General features: G+C 34.4%; 1 protein-coding gene across 8 annotated transcripts in view; it reads right to left on the bottom strand.

The window, feature by feature from the left end:
* The window catches only part of SNTG1 (syntrophin gamma 1), a 315,524-nt gene that overhangs the window by 70,792 nt on the left and 217,768 nt on the right, over nucleotides 1–26,964 (bottom strand). For all 8 annotated transcript variants that reach the window (XR_010346377.1, XM_064386038.1, XM_064386030.1 and 5 more), the window contains one exon: nucleotides 25,001–25,130. Coding sequence is in view for 7 of the 8 variants with exons in the window: in XM_064386038.1 (XP_064242108.1) it covers nucleotides 25,001–25,130 (130 nt within the window). In the remaining variant the exon portion in view is untranslated. The remainder of the gene's footprint in view (nucleotides 1–25,000; nucleotides 25,131–26,964) is intronic.

The raw sequence follows: 26,964 nt of genomic DNA, 5'->3' as shown, positions 1-26,964 counted from the left end.
TTAACTCAAAATTATTTCAGAGCAACTTACTGCCAACCACCAAACTCATCAAACTCTTAGCAAGTTCCTTTCCTTAAGGAATGATGAAGATTTGGGATGGAAGAGCTTTGGAAACATAATTTACTCTACCCTTGTATCCTAGGTGCAAAATCAAGTATGCAAAATCAGTTCTGATAATTGTTCAAGTTTTTTCTTAAAACATTCAACAATGTCCCTAGTAAAAGTAAAGAGAAAATCAGGCTGAGACACCTAATTCATTACAAGCTTCTGTTTAGCCCTGCAGTTCACAGACCCCATCTGAACAAACATTGCCAGTTTTCTGAGACAAGTGTCCAATACAAAGAGAATTATGTGTACAACATACCCATTCCTACCATTACTAGAAGAAAAATGTTTCTTTTTAAGCATAAGCTCCAAAAGATTTTGAAACCTAGTAAATCTAAAATGTGCATTCATGACAGCTACCTAATACCCAGAATAAAAACATTTAAATTAAAGACAAGGTCTCTGTATGGAATGTAACTGAATGAGCTGGAAAGCCTGAAACCACAATATAACATTAAACTGCTTCAACCAACCTGCAATATCTTTTTAGAAGAAAAGAAGAATCACCACCGAATTCCCTCCAGTGTTTACAATACTGTCCCCAAACAACATGCAGAGATGTGTTGACAATGTGTTTTGCAGACTTCAGAACCAGGCTTCAGTCGCAAGCTCTTTGAATTCCTCATACAAATACTGAGCAGGTGTCACTGACATCCCACAATTTTGCTATCAAAGGATAATTCCCACTGTCAAGAACATGCTGCAACCAATTTCAGTTGGTTTTCAAATGTATCCTGCATCAAAAGTGTCAGAAGAACATTTCTACTCCTCCTTCATTCTTCAATGCTAGTTGAAGGACATTCAAAGGACAAAGAAATAGTATAAAATTGATCCATACAATATATCAACTATCTAACGTGATTTTTTTTAAAATAAAAAGCAGATAAGACCCACTTTTTTGACCTAAAAAATACTTGAAGACTTCCGGGATTTATTTGTAAATCAACCATTAATTACTCCACCATGATAAATCCCTGTTTGTGTTAGTAGAAACCATTAAAGTCCTTGTCAAAACCATGTATTGTAATCTAAGGAGAGACTACAGCTAATAGCCTGAAAATTTTAACTTCTGAAAGTAGAATGTTAAGAAAAAAATTACTTTTCTAAACAAAATACTGAAAATGTTTACTTAGTGACAAGTTACAGTTACATATTAATTAATTTTGGATTGTTTTTATTTACTTGAAACACAAAGATTGCATTTTTTTAACAGGTACAAAGTACATTAGGTTCATTGTGTACTGTCAATGTTCTTCTGAAATGTAAGTACATACTTGAAACATCATTTTCTCATTCAAAAATTTCCAGCTCATTTTCTAAAATACAATCTAATCACCTAGATTACAAGGTTGTTTTAGCTGCTGTTATTTTGATTAATTAAAACAATTAAACTATGTTTCAGGTAATAAGGTGATTTCTTGAAATACATTATTTTAAATTCTTTTACAGAAACTTCAAAACTGCATTATAGTTGTTGAAGTCTACCTGAAACTAAAAACTGATAAGTATGATTAGTTTTAGGAACACCTAAATGTTTATCATTCATGTGCATAAATATTGAACATTACAGAATAAAAAAGTTCAACTATTAGGCAGCATACATATGTTCTTCCCCGCATTTTACAATGTATATTGAGTAAAATTTAATTTCCAGGCCTAAATTATTTGGTCCTTAAAACCTAAAAGTAAACATTTTCCAGAAAGGAGAAAAAAAATCTTCAGTTACTTTACTGGTTATCTAAAAGAGAAATGTTGTTACAGTCTTCCATAAGTTTAGTGAACTCACTGTAATACTATGTGTAATTAAGCACAATCATAGTACACAACATTGTGTAACTGATGCAATTAAATAAAATTTTATTTCACCAGTACAATACACTGCAAATATACATGAATGTAACATTTCTAAATAAAACACCAGCAGATAAATAAAGTAATAAAATAAAGTAAATAAAAGTAAATAAAGTAAAATAAAATAACAGCAGACACTATATGAAAAAAACAGTCACATTCTGAGAATATTATTTAGAAATATGTGTTTGTACAGAGCAATTAAAAATCAGGGATGGCACAAAAGGAGGGGAAAAAAATACCTCTTGTCTGAAGGCAAATACAATATAGACTGATCTTTAGTTAGCAAAAACTACCTGCTTCTACTTCAAGCACAAAAAAAATAGGTGCTGAGGGATGATATTCTACTCTGATTCCATAAATACAAATTAGGAAAAAAATATCTAAGAACGTCATAGAGAAAGTAATTTGGGAATTGATGATCAATTCAAGGTGGAAGGAGGAAGAAGGAGTCAGAAAAAAGGTCACTGAAGTATCTCGATTCTGACAAGGAAATTGATAAGTGGTCACAATACAACACTAATAGTGGTATCATAGAAAAACAGAATGGTTTAGATTGGAAGGAACATTAAAGATCATCTGGTTCCAACCCTCTACCATGGTCAGGGACACCTTTCACTAGACCAGGTTGTTCAGAGCTCCCTCCAGAGCTCTGGCTTTGAAAACTTTCAGGGATGGGAAGAATATATTTTAGTGAAAGCTATCAAAGAAGATTGATTCAAAATATAACTGATTGTTAATGGTACAAATACATTTTACTAGCTATGCTCCAAAAATTAATCTCACAGTATGTTTGGACATCATAGACATCAAGAGTACTGGGCAGGGAGATGATACGAAGTGGAACATAATGAAAAATGTCCCATGGGCAAATTCAGTCATTTTTGTGCACTAGATGTTGCAACCACAGATGGATATTTTCACAGTGAAGGCTGTACCTGCTCTGCAGAGGAAACAAACAAGAACATGGAACACAGCACTTCTCAGCAGGTACACAAATGAGCAGACCTTGGCTTCAGGTGTGCACAACGATTGCAAATATTTGGGGCTTTTAAAATTTTATTATTTAAAAGTCTTCATGCCCTAGAAGCAGTAATGCAGAAGAATACTGTTCCATACTATTATCTTTTCCCATGAATTGTAGCCTATTATTGTTGCCTTCTGCTGAAATGCAGCTGATTAAGCTCATAAAAGCTGTGTTTTAAATTTTCACATTCAGTTAAAGCTGAACTGAATTGTTCACTCCTCTGAGAGATACCATTTCAGACCTTCATGGGGCCAATAGCACAGCAATATTTATTTTCAGTTTCCATATGAGGATTTTAAAGTGTAATTTGAAAACTACTATTTATTATGTTTTTTTTTTCCCCTTTCTTACCTATTTGTATTAATGAAATTTGCTGTTCCAATTTAATCACAGGATCCCCATGAGATGATGAGGAAATGTATATTTCAATAAGCACAAGCACTCTTAAAAGTAGTAAGATCAAGAGATTCCAGGTTTCTCCAACCCTTAAAAATTTAAATAGAAGCAATCGGGTGTTTGAAAACTCTATGTGTACCACACTTGCTTCGATCCTATTTCATTATAAAATATACTGTAAATTAGACTCAAAGTTCTAAAGGGATAATGGGAAAGATGATAGACAATTAAGACTCAGGTAATACATCTGGTCCTCTAGAAGAAAGAATAACAGAGTAGGTGTTGTTAGGACAGAGATCCTGATAGAGACCATTCCATTGGAGTTCCTGGGGAAACAGCCAAGGCAACATATGAAACAAGTGGGCACCAGTGCCTGCTCAGCCTTTTGCTGACTTAGGCAATAAATGAGATACTCCCCATGCTTTCACACATGATTTGAGCTCTCATTTTCTTGCAGTCTGTAGATATCATATAATTTTGCAGGTCACAGTTATTTTCCAATTTAAAAGAACCTTTTATAATTTTAATTTATGCTAGCCATTGATATGGATTTCCCCAAACAATTTAGACTCTGTAACCTTCTCTATCAATTGTTTACATTACACAACTGCTGACTCACATTCATTAATAGGTGATTAAAATAGAATAGCTTGAGAAGAATGTAAATTCATTACATACTTCTTCATCTCATGCATAGAGATGAAGACAAATGACAATACAGTGTGTGCCATTGGGATGTTAAGTGATTCCAAAGAGGAAGCCAGATCATTAAGATTTGGAAGAAAACATGAGTCCATGCTGTGATAATGTTATGTTACTGAATAAGAAAGAGTACATACCATTTCAAATTACTAGTTGGCTAGTGTTACTTTCTGTCCTTGCTAGGTTTTTATTTACTCAATGGGATAGGGAAATTGTTGTGAGACAGTGAAATTTTATTGTCCAAGAGTTTAGGAGCATTAAAAGAATCAGAGAAGATTTGAAAGAATCACACAACAGCCCCCACAAAATACATAATATATTGGTGAATGCATTCAAATAATTGCCTATAGAACAAATATAGCAATTCTTGGCGCTGGTTTAACAAGCTGCAGTAGATTTTAGAATTCACACTAAAAATCCGTATAAGTTAAGTTATGCAAAATGATCAGTCAATATGTTCTGGAGAATACGGGAGCATACGAAGTATTTAATTCACATCTGCCTCTTGACCTACCAGTGATAGCATCATTCTCTGTCGTGTGTTGATCACATTTTACCAGATGAATGGTTCAAAGGATAAAAGACTGGGATTACTTCCATCATTCCTAGAATTTTCATGTCCTAGTTGGATTTTTGTCAAGACTAGACACACTGGATTGCAAACACACTCAGCCTGAAGGAGCTCAGCATAAACTTCCTTGAAGGAAGAAAGGGAAAATCTCCAGAATGTATGAACAATTACATAGAGGAGAGGCTTAATTCAACACTGAATAATGCATAAGCACAAGCATGACCTCTGCTTTCCAGTCTGTTCCTATAGATACCTGGAGGCTGAGTCATCCTCACTATGGTTCCTAGATGAGAACAAAAGTGAGAACCAAGATGATATGTTTCAGCTTATATAATCAATGTTATAAAATCTCTCTTGCAAGCCAAAACGAATTTAAAAAGCAATCAAATACTTGTAAAATTTATAAACAATGAGGACACGGTAGACATTATTCAGGAAGTCCCTAATCAGCTGTCTGAAGAAGTCCTAAAGTAGCAGATGGCTGGAAAGACATAAGGAATTATAACTATTCTTCTGTTATCACCAGACACAGGACTAGATGGATCTTTATTCTGGTACAGTTTAACAGTTCTCATGAATCATCCTAATCCATATGGGAACTAGAATGTTTTATTTTAATCCTATATAGGAGTAGAGGAAGAGAGGCCTGAGATAATCTTGAGGTCACATCTGGAAAGCAGAACTCTACAAGATTCCTTTTAAAACCTACTGACTGCCTTCATTAGCCAGCTGTACAAAATAAGCAGAGAGCTTCCATGTTTTGGTGAGTTCCAATAAATGCAGGTATTTGATAAATACTTTTGGGGACAACAAAATATAGCCAGTAAAAGCCAGGAATGCACATCCAGAAACAGAAGCAGATGAATACAAATCATTCCTAAGAGAGGTTTTGAAACTTTTGAAGGAAAATATTTGTATATTGAGAGTTATTATTAATTTAGGACACATAAAAGTGCTATCAAAGCACAAATGGCCATCTGAAATGTGATCACAAACCTGCATATTATTAAACCTTTTTCCTTCTCACTGCAGAAGGGATTCAGTGATACACTGAACACTACAAGCACAGAAGTAATGGATGGATATCAGAAAGAAATACCAGATTTGTGCCTATTGTACAAAAGCATAGTGGGAGCCCTAAGGACAAAAACACAAAACCTACTCTTCAAACATCTGTGATGTTCCAATAATAGCACTGAAATTAATTTTACTCCAATTAAAATTTTCTTTTTTAGAAAGTGTTGTGCTTTTTTTTTCACTTGACAGATGAAAGGTGTCACTTAATCCTGCAATATTTAACAGCCATTCCTAAAACTGGATGTCACCTTAATGACAATATTTCTATTGTGCCTCTTTAAAGAAGATTCATGTGTTACAAACAGCTTTATAACAGTGAATATCCATAAATAAAATACCAACAGGAACATGCATACAGCTGTTATGGTCCCATCTGAAAGTAAGAAACATGTCTCTCTGTACTGAAGGCGTATTAGAAGGACTGTGAACAAGAAGAACTGAAGTGATATGAAAAAAACCTGACCCAGAAGGAGACACCAGAATCATTGCTTCAGATAATGAATGCAACTGGATAATTGTGGCTTATATCATAATAGTAGTTGCTCGCTGGAGTATGATTACAGCAGTATCAATCACACTAAGAGTTAAAAAAGCTGGTGTTACTTACTACTACAGGGCAAGGAAGCAATGTCATTTTTCCAGCAGAAACCAGACTTAAACTGTTAAATTAAACTATTAAAAATTGATCTATATGTCTCTCCTGGTGTAAAATACCAGATTTCATTACCTCTTGATTTTTCAAGGCAATTAAATATTATAGATAAGCCCAACTTCAATTTTACTTTTCATTTACCATTTCATTACAACTTAACATTTAGACTATATAATATCCAGTATATAGTATTTACTTTCAGAATTTTTCACAGAATGACAGAGGAAAAACTTTAATAGTATCCACAGTTTATCTTATCCTAGTATTTCTGAATGCAGGTTGCAAGCACTGATATGAATTTGTTCATTCTATGATAGCAGAAAAGAACAGCAACTGTTGCTGAAAAGCAACTCAATCATTAAAGCTGTTTGTCGAACCCATTTGTAGAGTCCTGCCATGGTGAGTCTTTTAATGCCTCAGAAGTCATTCTATTAGCAAATACACCTCTACTTAGCATTGGAAGTTCTCCTTATATTGAACCAGACCTCTTTCCACTTGCAGTTTAATCCCATTCCTTCTCATATAATCCATCACAGAACCAAAAAACAAACTGCTTGCCCTTTGTGCAATTTTTCTTAAATTGAAACATTTTTCTTTTTTTCAGGCAAAGCCAGTTCACTCTGTATTTTCTTGCAAGTTCATGCTGTCGTCAAAGAAGCCAGAGCCTATTTTGGTAGTGCATATGAGCACGGAATGACACACATTTTTCCTGAATGACCAGGAGAACTGACTAGCACATTACAACAGCTCTGATTCCCTCAGCCTTCCTCCAAGTGTCTTGCAGCCACTTTTTATCTGCTTAGAGTAACACTGAAATCAGTCATGCCTGCATGAATGAGCAGTCTCAGGTAATTGTCATTTGACTAGATGGTTTTTGCAACATCCCTCAGATTTAAGCTCCTGGTAGATGGAAGACTTTCCACAATATCAGGTCCAGACACTAGACCAAAGTTTTCATCACACACAGGAGTGAGTCACTCATGACCAACCAATACATCATTTCCTCATGGGACAAATGATCCTTAATCTCACAGCTTTTCCAGCCTGCCAGGCTTCCATTTTATTTTTAATTTACTCTGCCATTAGGCTTGAAACTTCAGCTCCTGTGGGCAGGATCTTAATGCATCACTGCCTGAGGAGGGATCATTTCCCTATGAAGAAAATCTGTGAGTTGAAATGTCTTGTTAGCTAGGTTTTCCTCAGTCACAGTAGGTGCTATTGTAGATTTTCCTGGCTTGTTAACAATAACCTTTTCCACATACCCATTCCAGATTTCACCCTCTCTGTCAGCTTTCCTTTGCAATTTTTCTAACTACTTCTTAAGAGATTTCACCAGCACATACGTTACAGCTGAGACATCTTCCTCCCTCCTCAGCCTTCTTTGGGAAGGGAACTGCAAACCATAACTCCTACAAATTCAGTTTAAGATTTGGATATAGACATCTATACTTTTGGTTCCCACCTAAATTTTCCAATTAAACTGTTAGGAAGTACTGGAAGAAAAATCCATCACAACCCAACTGACATTTTCATCTGAGGTTTGCTCTGTATATGATATGTTTGCTGAAGGTCATTACTCTCCTTTTATGCCTTCCCCCTAGAAGTCCTATCCACAGCTTTTGAGCACTTCATTACTGAGTCAAATGGCTCCTTTCATTTTAGGTCCCTCTTTCCAACCTGGTCTTTTCATTCTGACTGGACTGAAATAGAATAAAGCATTCTGACGAAGACTGCAACTAAATGTATTTTGTTCCTCTGCCCTCAGTCTGCAGACAATCTAACGACTTTGCTCACAAAGAGTTAACAGTTTGCCAAGTTTTCATTGTTTCAGGATTCCTCAATTCTGAACAGATAATAATATTTGCAGTTCATAGTCCAGCATTTAATATGACAAAAGGGATATTAAAATAACAGAAGAAATGAGGAATTTTATCCCATCACATCATATACAATTGCATATAAAAGGAGACAACTGTATTGACAGAACCCAATAGAAATGTAGCTAGTGATTTTTAAAATACATTTAATACTTACACCACAGCATACCAGTCTAAATTAATTCCTGATTTCAAAATTCATTAAATTGGCCAGTTGCCAGTAGAATAGACAAATACCTTTACCTGAGGCAACAAAGCTAAAGAGGTTTTCTTTAATCTTTACAGGTATTAAATCTTCCACCGCTCTATAATCAACCCATTCATTTACTTTAGTTTGAGTGGATTAAAAATAAAATTATAGAAACACCTTGTCTTTGTTGTGTCATATCACATTTCACTTCTGTCTAAAAGAATTACACAATTTTATTCTCTTGAAGCTCTCAGGAATAACAGCAATATTTATGAGACAATTTGGCTGACAGCACCAGATAACCTTCATGTAAGCTAAAAAAATAACTTGCTATTACATTACTTAGATAATTTGCTTGACATAAAAGGGAACAGGTGTTGAGAATTCGGTTCACATGATAATAAACTTGGTATTAACACAATTGCTAAATTTTATATTACAAAAGAAAAATAAATTTCATATGTAAGATCGTTATAAACAGCTGAGTTTTCCAGTACCTGTTTCTGCTGGAAGCTCCTCATTCATCTGTATAACTGATCATTTTAAATTTCACTCGAAACACTACAAAATTACTTTGTAGTGCTTGTATAGTTAAAAGTCACGTCCTCATATTTTATAAAATACACCCTGCCCTTCCTCCTGATACATGAACAGGCCTGACTCTACTATCTATTCAGATTAATCACAGGCTCACTCTAACACTATATTCAGTTATACCCTGAGCTGACTTTTGATGAGAAACTCTTTTGCAATAAAGCTTCCAGATTGCGATAAATAGGAAAGATTGGACTCTCCTTAACCTTCTTTCTCTTAATAAGCTGCTGAGCCATTAGCTTAAAAAGTCTTTAATTTCATTCCCTTCTAAGGAATACAGTTTCCTCTACTGATCTCCAATTTCACCTCATAACTAAGAATGCATTATACAATAGTATGCAAAAATCTCTGTAAATATGGGTTTTCTCAAGTATCTTCTTGTATTTCTGAAAAGGAATGCTCAGATACTGATCACTATGGTCAAATATAAGTGTAAAGAGCTGTGTGCCAGTGGGACCATGGATGAAAGGTAGACCAAAGGGGTAGAAGATGTCAAGGAAGAAAAAAGAGTAGGGTAAAAATTTTTGCATAAATGAATTAATTTTCATCACAGACTTTTTTTTCCCATTTATCTTTGAGAAGTGTGTTAAGGAACCATTTGATTTTAACAATATTTTTAAATGACACTAATAATAGATGGCATATTTTTCTTGCTTTGGATATGATCTTTTTATCCTTAAATAGGGAGAAGTATAATAGCTAAGACCAAGGGATTTTCTTGACCCTCCCTTTTATTGGCATTAAGAATGGCTAAGACAGGCACTGAGGATGTTACAAGAAAATTTATAGATGACTTTTACCTAAGTGTGCATTTTGGACAGATTTCAGAACAGCAACTCCCTGTCTAATAGCATTTCAGCAGTAAAGGAGATTGTTTAGTCAATTTTTGCTCTATCAGTATTTCTTGTAGTTCAAACATGATCTAGAGAGGGTCCATGGAAGGGCCACAAAGACAATCAAAAGACTGGGAAGTCTGCCATATAAGGAAAAGCTGAAAGTACTGGGATTGTTCAGCCTTGAAAATAGAGGGGTTAGGGGAGACCTTATTACCATGTTCCAGTATTTAAAAGGTGATTACAAAGATGGACACCCTTTTTAAAAGGAGTCACAGGGAAAACCCAGGGGTAATAAGATACCCCCATGCAAATTCTGATCAAACACAAGAGGAAAATTTTCGACAATGAGAACAATCAGTCCTTGGAATAACCTCCCCACGGAGGCACTGGATTCCCCAGCTTTGGATACTTTTAAGATTCACCTGAATGGAGTTCTGGGCATCTTGTCTAGACTGTGCCTTTGCCAAGAAAGACTGGATCAGATTATCCTCAAGGTCCCCTTCTAACCTGATATTCTGAGATTCTATAATATCATAAACTAATAAATACAAATAATATTATCCCACATTTTCAAGATATCAAGATGTGCACAATTCTCTGAGCTTCAACATTAAAAGCGATATCAAAGGAAGAATTGTCCTTATGACACTTAAATTACCGGAATCAACTAAAAATATATTCTTTTTTTTTTTTCCACAATGTCTTCTATCATTACATTAGTGAAATTCTAGTTGTCTATTAAGGACATTATCTTTCCTGAAACAAAAATGCACACACACACTTACTGAGAGAATTACTCCAGCACTATAGTTAAAAGAAAAATCAGGAAACAAATTATTCAACAAAGGTATAATCAAGACAATGGCATAACTAGAACATAAAAGCTATAATTTACAAGTGAAATGCATTTATGTCAAGCTGGAACAGAAACAGATGCTGTATAATAAATTTGTATGAGATTACATTATTATATATTGTCTCAATAAGAGAATTAACTGCATAAATTTGACATTTTCATAAAAACTCTCAAAATAGTAGTATATAAAAAATAGTGTGTAATTTTAAGAAATTAGAACTGAACAAAGCGACTAAATATCTGCTAAGTATCATGCCTATTCATAGACCGCTGTGAGAGCATAAGCTCAAAACCAAACAAGAAGAGAATCCCAATCCCAAAGATGCATGAAGGCACAAATTCCATCAAATACAGAATTATTCTTTCAGCATCAGTACTAACTGTTCCTAGCAGTAATTAGATGGATGTTAACACACACATTACAATTTGGATAAGATTTATTTTCGAGCTGGTCACAACTGAAAGAAAACCAGTAATGAAATAAAGTTATATGAAGAGAGTTTTTACTCTGAAACCATATGCACTGGTTGTTCTGTGCCACACAAAATTTATAACTTCTAATTTACTCCTAGTTATTTGATTTAGAAACTTCCTGTACTTAGCAAACGGATTTAGAACAGAAGCTCAATCTCTTGTAGGTTTTAAGTAATGTAATGAGGGTGTATTTGGAATGCATATATCTAAAATGTTTCTCACTAATGTATACCTAATATCCTCTCTGGTTTCTAAGATCTGACTTCAAGATTGTGTCACACTTATCAATGGTGACAATCATCTGTTTACAACTGACCTTTTGAGTAATTCTGATCAAAAAGAACATTCAGTATCTTTCCTTTCTTTTTACTGTCTGCCACTAATTTTCTTTTCAAAATGGAGTCAACCAACCCTTTTCTTCTCCTCTCTGTTATTAATGGTATATATCAAAAATATTTGCACTCTTGCTGCTTGCCAGCTGAGGAGATCTCATGTTGTTCTATCATGTTTCTGGTTCTACGGGATATTTCCCAAGACCAGGGATATTTCCCAAGACCAGGGATATTTCCTAAGACTAGGGATATTCCCAAGCCCACTCTTAGTTACAAATTCTACTGTGCTACTTATTTCCTCTGTTTTGGGATTCTAAGGAGTTAATCATTTAGCCATGACACTTCCTTCTCTTTCCAGTAGATAAGTAGAGCATGCATCTTAGAGAAAATATGGCTATCTAGTGCGTTTTGATTATAAAAGTATTAATATGTCAAAATGTAAAAGTTATTTAGCACTGGTAACTCTGCATTGATAGACTCCCTTGAGCTCAACAGGAAATACAAATGAAATAACAGGAGTAAACACAGAGATAGAGATAGAGACAAATAATACAAAGAGCTAGTAAGAAGCTGATAAAAAGATTGGTGCTGTTGAAAATAATCCCTTTATTAATATGAACTTTTCTAATCTTCTAGTGTTTGGGATAGAAGATGTAAACATAACCCCCCCCCCCCCAAAAAAAAAAAAAAAAAAAAAAAAAAAAAAAAACCACAAACCCACAGGATCTTTTTTTAAGATGAAAGGGTAACATTTCAGGAGCTAAAGGAAATTCAATATTCAAATCCAAAGGGAAAAAAGCATGCATCAGAGTTGTAGTTTGACAATATAAACCTAACATGGCCAGTGAAGCTACACAGACAAGGAATGAGGCAAGTTGGTTTCTTCATCATTTGCTGCTGACCTGGCCAAGATGCAAACAGCCTCCTAAGTCACCCCACTGTAAAGACTGAGTGGTATTATAACCAGAAGTAGGAAGTTTCCATGAGTCTGTTTCTACTCTTTTTAAAAAGAAAAACTAAGCATAAAACAAATAAGATGTGTTTTATTTTGGTTTGGTCTATGAACTTACAAAGGTAAAATGAAGTGGGTTTTGGATCAGAAGACGGAATAGAGGTCAGATAGCTATAATTGCTTTAAGCTAGGTTTGGCATGCCATCTATCCAGCTATGTAAATGAAAATTATTTTACTGTAGAGCCGTCTGCAAGCCTGGATGTTCCAGAGTTCTAGTTGCTATTTGAACAACAGGGAATATTCTTTAATTCAAATTGCATACTCTGTTTTCCTGACTGCTGCTTATTATATTTTTGAGATGAAAATGCTGTTTATGGTTACTGTTTGGTAAACGAATGAGCTAATAGCCATACTGCTGCAGCAAGAGTAGTTAGCTTAATTAAGGTGCAGACATACACTGCTAAATAGTCTGGAGAGGTATACTGACTATCTCGTTAAGAACACAGCTTTAAAAATAATCTGTTTAAAACAGCTTGTCAACGGCCTCTTAGGATTTAGCTTGCTATAATATTTTAAAATACAGTTTATGTTTATACAGCAATATAAAGATACATTTATGTTAATCTGGTGCAAAAGGAAATAATTCTGATATCAAACACTCATACACACCGTGATTTATCAATTATTTAAAGAGTAAGTGGAAAAGAATATTAGCTCCACAACTCTATAGGGGTTATGTCAGCCTAAGGACATATTTCTTCTTGTGAAACACTTTTTATGATTTTAAAAAAAGAAAACCCTTTAAAATTAATATTGCTACAGTTATAAAATGTAAAAAAACAACATGTAAATGGAATGCACATAATATTTAAATATAAGCTTGAGAAGCCACCTGTGGGTTTTTTTGCCTGGCATAGAACAACACAATTGGTAAAAGTAATATATTCACTCCCTGTAACATCTTCATCACATAAAAATATGTACAGGTGAAAGCCCAAACATCAATGTAGTCACTGTCACTTGAACTTCAGTTAATAAATATAAGGCAAATAAATTTAATAAATATAAAGCCTCATATTTATTTGTTTCATATTTGATCTGTTTTGTATATGATTTGTTTGAGATTTGCAGTTGCATTTCTATGACTCCTCTTGTAATAAAAACTTCATGACTTTCTTTGCAGTTATCTGGAGTATCATGAAAACTCATTTCAACACCTCAGAACACTTCATGGAAATCACTAATAACATTAATACATGAAATGGCATCTGAAACAGTAGAACAGGTATCTGAACGTCAGCTCTTTCTGTCTGTTTAGCAGAATGTTTCTTTGTGAATGGTCCTCATTAAATGATAGTCACAATTCTGTGGACATTTACCAATAAAATGTACCTTACTAAAGGTTTTCAGGATTAAACTTAACATTCTTTTTTTACCTTCTAGAGACAGTTAAGGTTATTCAATCATTTTGCTTCCACAATGTTTTGATTACCTCCCTCCTCCTCCATGAATGGGAACCCTCAGTTTATCTTTTTCATAACACATACATGAGAAGAGAAACATTTTTTTCCTTTCTGGACAAAACAGTAAAGCAGAGCAATGGACGCTAGGAGTTCTTCTAAATCTACACAGCTGCTGTAGGCTGGTATTCCAGTGAAGAAATATTAAACAAATATATATGCAGAAACACCCAGTAAAACTTGTATCTTCCCTATGCAATAATAGTGCTACAAAAAGGCTATAATTTTCCCCCTGGTACATCTGCACTTGGGAAGGGAAAATAGTGCCACAATGAATGGGAATGCAAAGATGAAAAGAAAAACAATATTTTCATTTACACCCTTTATTCAGCAATGAATGAGTCCACTGCTCATGCAGACCAAAACATTTTGCATCAATCTGACTTCCCCGAAGCTGGTTTTTTCACACAAATTATGCCACAAGTTAAGTAGTCTAAATGCTCCAAAATGGTGTGGAACACTTCCTATGAGGTGAGAGACTCTCAAGAAGAACAGGTTTTAATTTCTTCTCAAAACCTGAGAGACATTCTCATTAGTTTTTAGAACTTCAGGGAATTGCAAATGATGGCAGTAGAAGGGAAAGGGGTAAAGAAGGCTTATCTGAGTACAACATTCACAAATACAGAAAATCCCCAGCTGCTAAGTTAAAGACATCTACATCAGCATATTTTTGCTGATCTTTCTTTTTCATGGAAAACTTGGCTGCAGAAATTTATGTGGACTTTTCTCATCCTGCTTGTATATCCACATTATGTACCCAGACTTTCAGTTGTGATAAAAACAACTGTTTGTGGAACTGCACTGTTTATAAAATCAGAGAACTAAGCTGGGTTAAAAAAATCTGCAAAAATAAAATCTACTCTGTAGTACAGGGAGTAAAGTGTCCTATTTGGTCATGGTAGGTAATACAGAGTAGCCACCCAGGATATGGGAGATACAGTACTCAGGCTGCAGGAGATAAGTATTTATCTGCTTCACTTAAGCAATATTCCTGCTGGATGAATCCCACCAGAAAGTGTGGATGAGCCCTCTGTCAACAGCTTTGGCAAGAATTTTACACATGGCTCTATGGATAGCGCAGAGGAGAGCCTCTGGAAGGAGAAGCACAGCTTCAGCCCTGTGCTGTCCCCAGAGATCTTTTGGCCAGCAGTGAGGCAGATGGCATCAGGCTGCAGGCTGAGTAGCACACAGAGCTCCTGTCTCTCATGTCAGGGTGACTCTACCAACCTGTAGGCTATTATGCTAAAGTACCCTCTTGCCATTTCCTGTTGAAAGTGGGAGAGGTAAGTGTTTAATTCAAGGAGATGGAATTACCCTCTGGAGATATCTGCAATGGAATAGAAGGAACTGCCTATATTAGGAGGATAAGTTCACTTCCTGCATATCTGAAAGATTAATTTTTAACTATAATGATTTTTAATATAATAATACAATAAGTATTAAAAACTTATTTTTTAATATCCCTTTATTATATTGGGAGATAGGGTGGAGAGGATCTTGCTTTTTAGGGACAAACAGCTACCATTTCTGTCACATTACTTAATTCAGCTAAAGTAGAAAATAGTTATAAAAAGGGAAGTCTAGTTCCTTGGCAATCAGATACCAGAGAAGAAAAACTGCTGAAACTCCTTTAACAACGTTAAATCGACTGAATTATGTGAGAAGCGCCAGCATGTTGACACACCACAGGAAGTTTTTCATCCTTTTTATTACTTTACAAAATTGCTTTAGGAAATAAACACAGTGAAAACAATATTTTCTGCTAGGCAGGTAACAGAATTTTCCCTGGAGTGAACAGCCATAAACTTGTGTGTTTGTTCACCAACAGATAATAAACCTTTTTGGAATTTGGACATTTACTATTTTACTTTGTTTTTTTAATCAAGATATGTCATCTGTACAAGCAGGAAACTAATGAAACATGCAAATATATCACATCTACACAGATTTGTTGTATGCATTTAAATCTACCTCTGAACAATGTGATCTATTATTTGAATGGTCAGTGTATAATGGGAGTAGTGGGCTAAAATAACATTTTTTACTGTTTGTGTGATTTCAATGCATCACACTGGAAGAGAAGTAGAATATCTGTCAGTAATTAGAAATACAAATAAGGTTTTCCTTCTGACTTTTAAGAAGTAGCCTTATGATTACAACTGGAATTATCATGTGGATAAGCTGAATTGTGTATCTGCATTTACCTTACATCACCTTTCTGCTAATACAGCTAAAAGTAAGTGTAAGGATTAACACAAATCAAATTATCCCCCAGTTGCATTTTATGTTGTATTTTATGACACTGAACTCTTAAGCAGTCACAGATGAGATGGACAGGCATTCTTTAACTGCCCCTTTGCCTCCTTTCCAGCATTATTTTATGATGTCTTAATTCTGTGTGTCTTAAAATTAGTGACTGTCCTTCCTATCACAGGAGGTCTCAAATAAAAGTAGAATTTAGGATCCTGTTATGTACTCCTTAGCACATAAAGTGCTCTCTTGACAAACTACCCAAACATAACTGGTAATTGCCTCATAAAAAAAGCAAAATTGGGGAATAAGAATTACATTATTACATGCATCAGATATTAAAATGTATATTCATTTTAATATTGATCAAATATATGCGATTAATAGCTTCTGAGCACTATTTCACATTGTAAAGGATTGCAGGCTTTATTTCAGAAAGAGACAGAGCAACAAAAAGTTGTTTCATACAATTTTTATAGCCAAAACCTGTATCAAGTGATTTCATTAATATTGTAAAGAAAAATTTCCTTTGATTCACTGTACTAGAGCTCCTGATTGGCATCATTAGGCAAATGCCTTTTTATAGCCTGCAAAATTGTTAAAAAAAATTGTAAACAATTAGAAAAAAAAAGGAGAAAAGCAGAAAACTTCCTACACTCATTATAAACTGTTCAAAGAGGTACTAATTCTCAAAGGAAATTAATAGTTTTTCAGTGCAGTAAGACAGAGAGTACCATGCACTGGGAAATGAGAATGAAACAAGGTGCTTCATTCTCAGTTTTTCAAGCCTGACTTCATGACCTCAATGACAGCCTGAAACAAGTCTTGGATGTAATTACCTCATTCTCTGAAATAAACACACTGGTGAGAAGAACCAACAGAACACTCTCCAATCATGTTGGTGCCAACATAGGTGATCAACACAGCTATAACTTCAGACATTTCAGACTACCCCCACAGGTGTTTGCCACTTATCTCCTAAAAATACCACCCCAGGTATTTTCAGGAGATAAAGAACTTGTCACAGAGTTTCAGAATACCTTTTGTCAGCAGAGAAATGGCAAGTCCCAAGTATTTGGGGCTCATTTCCTCTGCAGCTTAGTGATCATTTCTTGTTTTGCCTCTCTGGGCTTATTTGCTCTCACCTCTTAAACGTGTTCTGGAATGGCTGGAATCTCTCTCTTCTACCCCACACCTCTGCCCCTTCCTCTGACTCCATTCTGTTCCACAGGCAAATATAAGCTGTGCACTATTTGAATGCACTTGCTCTCTATGGCACTTTATGAAGCAAGACAACCAAATGGAGAAAGTGCTTTCAACACATTAGGCTACTAATAATGTATACCCTGAGGTGTCTTATAGCTTCTTGAGTGCATTAAAATTTCTTTTCATTCTTTTTATCTTTTAATTCTCTGGTTGTGGAAGAAAGGCAAAACTTCTGATGTAGCCACCTTTAAAAATATATTTTAAAAGTGAGTAAGAGGAAATGGATGTCAAAACAAGATAATATTGCTTTAAATATGAATAATTATATTTGTGTTTGTTGTGGGTTTTTTAAGATAGCAAAAAGAAGCAATACAAAAAGAAAGGTCATTATTGCCTAGCCTCCCACTTCCCAGTTGCTATTTTATCAACAGCAGTTTGTGATTCAACAGCACTTTTAACACATTCTCACTGAAAATAAACTAACAGTGGAATATTGAACACTTTAGTGCACAACAAAAAGTAGGTTACAGTAGCTGTAAGTCTCCAGCTGCTACTGAAAGGGCAGCTTGGCATTTTGGCATGAAAGGGCAACTTATAATGAGTCCTTTCTACTTCCATGTGTTACCTCTCTGCAAACCCCCAAATGGCTTACCCTTATTCCCAGTTAGAATCCTATTTCCTTTATTCTTGTCATCATTTTTTGCCACTTAAAATCAGTCCAGAGGTGTTGTTTGGTTTTGTTTTCTTTCCCCTGAAATGACAGGCTTCTTGTTACCTTTCACCAGGGCGGAATGTTGAGAACAAGTGCCACATTCCTCCAAAGTGCCTTGTTTTGATCTGATCAAACAGATTATAGTTTTTATTATAATGTGTTAACTTAAGCCTTCAATAATAACAGAATGAAGGAAGAGAAAAAGTCTCAGAACTTCATATAAACCTGCAGAGGATAAAGAACATATTGAATATTGTTTTGCTTTAATTTAAATACTAGCACAAGGCTAAAATTTAAATTGATTCCATACAAAAGTGGATGAACCAAAGTGCAGGGATTCTCTATTAAGTGAGAGAATCATATATCAAATTCAAAAAAATATCCTTTCTGCAAGAATGTTGCTTTTTTTTTTTTTTAAGATTTACATTAAACTGGTAAATTTAAAAGAAATGGCTTTTGATTGTATTGTCTCTAGGGACATTGTTTCTCCTAAATTGTATTTTAGAGTTCCATACAATCCAAACAGAGATGTTAATATTTCAATCAGATATTAAAGACCACTGCAGAAGTTGTTCACTTGCATACAGCAAAACAAAAAAGATACTATTAAAAATAACATGAATAGATGTAACATTCTGGAGAAGCACAGAAAGAAAATTTCATTTACTTTGAAAACCTATCATGAGTACTTGAAGTCTACACCGTATATTCCAAAACAATTCTGCAAGACTGCATGTCTTTATGATGAGGGCTGTCACCATAATCAAAATGTGTCATAACAAATACTCCAACTATACAGAAGTTTCTTGTTACAGATTTCCCAGATAATTATGGAAGAAATATTCCTGAAGAAATATTTCTCAAATATTCTTTTCTTGCACTGTTTTCCTATTTGCCTCCTTGTCCTTTAGACACAATTATATTATAGAAATGCAGATGAAACACTGGAGAAACAGCAATACAGTTTGGCAAGACTTAAATTTCTTTGCAGCTAAATCAGTACATTTAAGAGGGTGTAAAATTATCCACAGTTCTTTAAACAAGGTACAAATCAAAGTTTTTAAAATAAGACACATCTCAAATTGCCAAGAACATAAGTAAATATCAGACAAGGCCATATGTAACACTTGATAAAAGTGACATAGAAACAAATATGGTTTTAATTGTGCACCTGATAACAGCCTAAAAAACATTTTTAAAAAACTGAGGAAAAATAGAAGTGATTCATGTTATGTAATCCTGATGCTGCACTGACTACAGTTATTCATGTAGATCTACATGCCTTAAGAGAATTATTATACATGGAGAAAAATGGATTTCACAGGTGTATCAAGTTCTGTTTTTTAAATTTTCCAAGAAAGACTTCAATATCTGTATCTATTTTACTATCTGTATAATCTTCCCTTTGCAAGGTTGAGGATGGAATGCAGAACAAAACTCAAAGTGTCAGAACACTGTGACCATCTGAACAGCTAACATTGCTTTAAAAAGTGTTGAATGTATATTTACTTAATAATGTCCAATTTATCTGAGCATTTGTGTTATGGGAAATGTGAATCATGTATGTAAGAATATTCTATTAGTAATACTTTATAGACTTCCTATAATTCTCTTTTGTTTTGGCCTTCATTTTATAATGCTTTCAACTTCTAAATTACTGACAGTATTTGATTTTTGTACTACTACAGAATATAACATAAGAAGTTTGATACTAATGTTGGTATTTTTGGATTTGCTTCAAACATGCATAGCTGAGCAATCAAAAAAAAGATAAATATTATTGTAATACACAGATCATAGGACATTTAAGAGCATATAATCCCTGAAAACTCAAAAATTTCTAATATTAGAGCTTTCTGATGGTTTGCCATTATATTGTAAGCAAAAAAATTAAATATTAAATCTGTTTACTTCACATGAGTGATATTGACTTATTAATGTAATATAGCATTCTACAGTATGTTCTTACTGCTGTAGCATCCACCAGAAAAATGAAACATGTTCTATAAATTTATTTCAATAATTTGCTTACAATGAATGTAGTCTTATGATATTTTATTCTTCCTAGAAGTGGAACAGATTGTATTAGTTTAACTAGTTTTTCTCTCCTGTTTTTCACTCTTTGTCTCCCCTTCTACCTAGTGACTTAAATAATCCCTGCACCCAAACTTCAGCATTGTAAAGATAAGGTATTATAATTTTCTTTTTTCTAGTGGAAGTGAAAAATTATTTTTTTTTTTGTTTTAGCAGCAGTTTCTTTCACTAGGCACTACTTTCTAAGCACACAAAAAAAGTTCAATTGAAATTTTAAACTCTTCAGAACAAAGGCTTAGGTTCTGGAAAACACACCCATTGGGCCAATACCCGGTTTGTAGACATCTTAATGCCAGCTTTCATGCTATTGCTGTGCTTCTACCATCAACTATGTGTGCCTCATTAATTTCACAAATGAGTTATTTTACCCAGAAAAATACAACATAATGGGATAAAGTGAAGTTACTATGAACTAAATCTTGTACGATATTGTGGATATTTTGAAGATAAGCTTAAAACTTTTTGCCACCTCTTGGTTAGAAACTTTACCTCAGCTGCCTGTCATTCCTGTCTGATGAAGTTCAGTTGTTTCTTTGCTGTCAAGTGCTGGCTCCAAGGTAAAAAGCATAAATGTGTAACTGTTGCAGTGTTTTTCACAGAAATTATGGAAGAGGAAAGGGAAAAGAAATATTATTGCCCTCACTATAGAAAAATCTGCCACAGAGAAAGCAATGAACAAGTGACAAATACTGAGTTGTGAGGATAAATCCCCAAAAATTCTATTAAGATATATCATAGAAGCTGCAAACTCAAATATATATATTTTTTATTATTCTTTTGTTAAAAAGACCTAAAATGTCTGACTTCCACTGTACTCAAGCCATTAAAAAATTTGCCTTTGAATTTCCTGACAATTGCAGCACATGAATTAGGGATGTATTGGCAACAAGTGGTTCTTTACAGAGCACATGGTTTTGGATTATTTTCTTAGACTCTTCCAGAGTATAATTTCTTTAAAAGCTATGTGACCAATTGGATACCATCATCCGAAAATTCTGTAAGAAAAAGAGATGTAAAGGGCTAGAAATCAGTATCAATTACCAGCTAACTTAATACAATTTGAAAGTTCCTGGAAAGGCAAATAGTTCACAGCTGAATTGAACAACTGAATTGAAAATTCCTACTTGGAACATTAGCAGGAAAAGAAGCAGTAGCTTGTTCCCTTTTTAAATGGCTTTTGCCAGCCATCCAGATTGGCAACAAAAAGATGTAGAACCTCATCAGTTCATAGAGGAATTAGAGTTTCCAAGCCCAGGTTCAATTTAGCATATTCAGATTTCAGCACATTAACTTCAGTAGTATCAGGATTGCTTAGACGAAAAGTTCAGGTTTAATATAACCCTTCTGGTTATTGAGGGTGCTGATAAAACTGGTGAATTTTTAACACAGATGCAATTCAAGTGACTGAAGTTGGAGAGAAATCCATCTCGAGAAATGAATGATCCTTATAGATTCATCACCTCATCAATTACAGTGTGATATTAAGTCACTTCCAACAGTGCATTTATATAGTATGCATTTTGGTTGCACATCAGCATACAACCCCATTCATGTTGTGTAATGTATTTCACCTTATATGAAATATGAGCTTCTTGGGACCAAAAGAAATTAAAATTAGCAGTACCACTCTCAATATCCTTAAAACACTAGAGGATGCTTCTGCTAACCTCCTGAAAATGAAGAAAATTAGTGCATATCTGAGGTTTGTCTGTGAAAGATAATCTGAAATGAAGTAAACTACATCAGTCAGCACATGGACTTTTTTAATCTCTTCTTCATAGTCAATATATAATTTCTATATCTCTGCATAAAAATTTTAACTGTCTTTTTGCATAACAATATGAGTTCTAGCTTGTATTGTAAAATGATTAATAGTATAACCAATGCAGGAAAACTGTGTTTGCTTGCAGACACCATCTGCCAGACTCCATTCAGTCAGCAACACTGCCTTTCAAAAATGGTGATCATGTTAAGGCATTTTATATTAGCTTCTATTTCTGCATTTCTGTTATATCCTTGGTAGACACGGGCTATACTGCTGATCCTGCAATTCAGTTGCATCATGTTTGTGTAAGATATGGATATGTTGGATCATGAGAGAAGAGTTTTTTGACAATATCCTTAGAAAAAATGAATTGATTATAGGTTCAACAAGCTATTTTGGAGTCAGTACCCATATTCACACCGGTTAGATACATGTGGCAACATAGGAATTGTTATTCACATTTTTGGGGTTTGAACCATCAGATAATATTTTTCAGCCAGTTTGTGTATGAAAAAGTAAAATAATTCAGATTTTCTGACTCAGACTAGTATACCACCTTTTTTTTTGTTTGGTCAAAAATGTCCAGGCATTTCTTTGAGAGATTTATTCAGAGAAACTCGCTTTGGCCTCTCAAAGACACAAATGACAGGTTATCAGGATATATATCTATCTCCTTAGACATCAAGTATGAACTCACCACCCTAGGGTTCTTTACTAGTCAAAGGAAAGACAGACATGTCCTGAGGGAATTGATTTCATTATAAAATGGACGTCAACAATAAATAATAAGATTCACTCTGGATTTTCTGCTTTAAGACATCTGAAGTTAGGCAAGAGAAATCTCACCAAAATCTACAGAGCCCAGGTTTGATACAAGGGTAAAAAAAGTGCTTTCATTAACAATCTAGTTGTTATAGTCCTTTTTTCTGATTCTATTTCCCTTTGGTTTTTTTTTTGTTTTTTACAAAAGGTGGATAGATATGAGAAACATGATGTAAGTCAATATTTCTATGAGCTGCATGGTATTTTAATTAAACAAATTATTTTCTGTAACCTCTAGATAGGAATGAGAAGTTAATTGAAACTAAAAATTGGCCATTTTATCCAAAGAATTAGAAAAAAAATCCTTAGCTCTCTTTGTTTCTTTGGCTCTGGATGACACAGTAAGGGAGAATGACTGTAAATGCCTCTCTCAGATAGGAAAAATGCTAACATCAACAGTATGTGCATGTCAATAGCCATCTTGTAAAGAAAAAAATACAGGGACTTCTAATCACATCTAATCATTCTTCTGTGCAACAGTTTGGGTTTTTTTCCCCTCTCTGTGTTCCTAGGGTTTCTTATATTCACTTATCACTTGTGCTGTCAAATAACTAATTCTTTCTGGCAACTGACAATTTAAAAGAAAAGTATATTACAGGAAGGAGAGTGTCATAGTTTTCCATAAATTTGTAAGAGTTATGAACAAATAGAACAATTCTAAAATTTGACACATGGACAATTATCATAAGCCATAACTCTCACGACCGCTTAACAGGATGTCGTTGGGATAAAGTAAGTATAAAGACTGGCATAACAGATACATAATTTAGGCTATTTACCTCTTAGAAAACATTGGATAATTTCTTTTTGCATTTTATGGAAACCAGTGTAGAATTATAAACTGTACTCAGAAAAAAATTCATGTAATAACATTGCAACGCCAAAATACAAGTTATGCTAAGTAACCATAATTATAGTCTCATCAGAGCTGAAATGTTTCAAAACACCTGTAAAATTTGCTTGCCTCTGCCTACCATTAGAAGCAAATAAATTCACTGATTTAAGTAGCAAGAACCATTAGTAGACTGAAGTAAAGATGGCAAGAGAAAAAAACCCAGAAGCCTCAGTTGTCAGGGTGCCTAGTGAGACAATAAAGGTTCCACATAGCAACAGCATTTTAAGTATGAATAAATAGCCATAAAGTTCGCTGGTACTGCATGGAAGCTTGCAGATGGCAGATGAATTCATGTCTGTCATGTTTTTATAATACAATGACTTTTACATATTGCTGCCAGATGGAACACAATTTTGCATCTTGATTATAAATCTCAAAAAAATACAGCTTCCTTCAATGTGTTCCCTATATTTGAAACAAAAGAAAATTCAGAGACAGATTCGTGAAGCTAAAGCAGATTTAAGGAAATATAAATTAAATCCTCAAGGGCTTCCTTGCTGTAACTCAATTCAAAATAATGGAGTTCCCCATGTGTTCTCTGTTTTTTAGGAAAACCACAGAAGGTATCATATGGATTTCTATACAGGGAGAACTACATGTTCATTTTTAAATGTAAATACATTCCAGGCAGGTCCAGAAGACCTCTTAATTGAACTGAGTATTTGGAAAAACTTTTACAGAACATTTATTTCTGCTTCAACAAAAAGTGGTATCTATCCCACAAGCTCAGATGGTAAGAGTGTCGTGCATGAAACATAAATGCATTTAATCATTGCTGATAACAAATATCTGTATCTACACCACAGAAGCACCTCGCCTTTCCCATCCTGATAAACAATACCTAGACAGACCTAAAATCTAATTCAGATCTGGTTATACCAGTTTCTGTAGACACGTACTATGAAGAAAGTACAGAATTTTTGTATTTTCTATGTGTTCTTGTACCAGACCTGGCTTCCTCTTCTGTGTCTGGTCTTTGCTTCTAATCCTAATTGGTATTGCTATGAAGCGAATAGCTCTGATAGCAACAAAGTGAATTATATGACTGTAGGGAAGAATATTTTCCTATTCAATGGTTTCTCACAGAGTCTGATTTGACAACAAACTTGAGTTGACTTCTCTCAGACAGCCTCAAGCATTGTTTATATGCAGATAATTCTGTGTGTGAACCCATTAGGCTTTTATGACAGTTATAATCAAATATGATTAGGAAACCTTCTGGCTTACTTGGATCCATACTTACATTGTGCTTTGTGAGGTTGGAAATGTTACTTGCTATTGCTTGTAGCCAGTCAATACAGTCTTCAGCAGAAAGACACTGAATTATTCCACTGCAAACCCCATCCACAGCAATTACTTGGAACGCATTTTGCCTATAGACATATCATAACAGATCAGGTCAGAAGAAAATTTTATCTTTTCTAGCATATCATCTTAACAATACTTGTAAAAATGTTTTCCTTTCAACTACAATGAAGGTCAGCCAGTGAATACTGACAAAATGCTGGTTTTCCTGTTTTATAAATACCTGACATATTAAAACAATCATGCTGAAAGGTCAACTCAGACAACATTAAGCTTCCATAAGGCTATAAAAAAATTCAATAGACCAGCTCCACAGACTTGACCAGCAGGCCGTACAACCTCAGAAGCTGAACAAGTAATAGAGTTAATGCTTATCTAAGACTTAACACTTTAATACGGCAGGCTACAGAGAAGGAAAGTGCATTAGAAACCATAGGCAATAATTTGGCAAATTCAGTGAACACCAGTATATTTTCTCAACACCTTTGTTTTATTTTTATAATACAGTGTCTAAACACTTTTGGATTACTGTCTGGAGGCCCCTTGTTGGCTGCTCAAGCTTATAGAATTGTGTTTCTCTTCTAAACTACTGATTGAAAATTTGGAGAAGTCAAAATTGATCAAGTAGCATTAATGATCTTTCCAATTGCATTTCCGAATATAGGATCATTACCAAAATACACTCCTACCTCTGCCTCTACACCCAGTACCAATCTGGGCACATGTACAAAAATCTATCATGCATTATATACTGATTTTCCACTTCCAGACACTGAGCAATTCTAGAACAAGAGAAATTTTTTCAGATGCCAAAGCAGTAACAGAGCTAATTTCTTCAGTAAATTGCTTTATTTTTTAAAAGCTCTTGTAAGGCTCACAGGTCTCTGTCTTCAAAACTGAAAAACCTCAATAAGAATCCATATCCCACAACAGGAGATTACTGAATGTACAGAGAACACCAATTTCCACTGCTGACATTCTGCTACAAGCCCAACTGTTAATGATCAATTCATAGTTAAGATTAAGTCCATCATTCAGATTCTTTGAGAATGGCTCAAGCAAAGTGCCTGTTATCTCCAGGGTAAAACTGAGTGTCACTAATGACAACTTCTGACACCTGAAGACAGATAACAGTTTTGAAAAGCTGCTTGTTTGGGGTCTTTAACCTCTTAAAATTTTATTCTAGTTGTATTAAATGTAAGGCTAATATTTGTCTCCACTCCATCCATGTTGAGAACAGATTGCTTCTTCACTCAGGAGAAGCAATAGAAATTAACTAGAGCCATGCCTTTTCTTTGAGTGTTCCAGCATGAGAGCCAGCTTTTGCAGGATAATGAGGCTTATATTAACATGATCTTCCGGAGTTCTTTGGTTTATTTAAATCCAGCAGTTTAGTTGTCTTTCTCAGGTGTAGTGATTTTTCTATAAATTCACAAAAAAAAAAAAAAAACAATACAGGCTTCTTTCAGACTCATTTTCACAATAATTCTAGTAAAATTTTGAGCAAGGTATATTAAAAGAAACTTCAGGTAGTGTTGCTAGCATTTATTTATTCTATCCTTTATTTTAGATGGCTGTAAACAGAAATAGCCAATTTTTCTAGAAAAAATTTCTAAATCCTCACACGAGGACCATAGCATGGGCTCAAAATTGTTGATTATCTTCTTTAAGAAAAATAACACTAATTTCAGGACTTGCCTTGTTTGTACATGGTATATAATAAATCAAAGCAGGGATCTAAAAGATCTATTAATGAGTAACATAACACAAGTACAAAAACCCCAATATGTTCCAGATTTGATCCTCATCCACATATTTCCCTTGGACTACAAACACAATGAATCTGGTGCATTTGTGTCATCAGATTGTTCCTACTGTTCCTAGGAATTTGATACGTGCAAG

The sequence above is a fragment of the Passer domesticus genome, chromosome 1 (genome assembly GCF_036417665.1).
Source record: "Passer domesticus isolate bPasDom1 chromosome 1, bPasDom1.hap1, whole genome shotgun sequence".
Classification (NCBI taxonomy): Eukaryota; Metazoa; Chordata; class Aves; order Passeriformes; family Passeridae; genus Passer; species Passer domesticus.
Note: the sequence above shows the minus strand (reverse complement) of the source record. Positions and strands in the feature narration are given on the sequence as shown.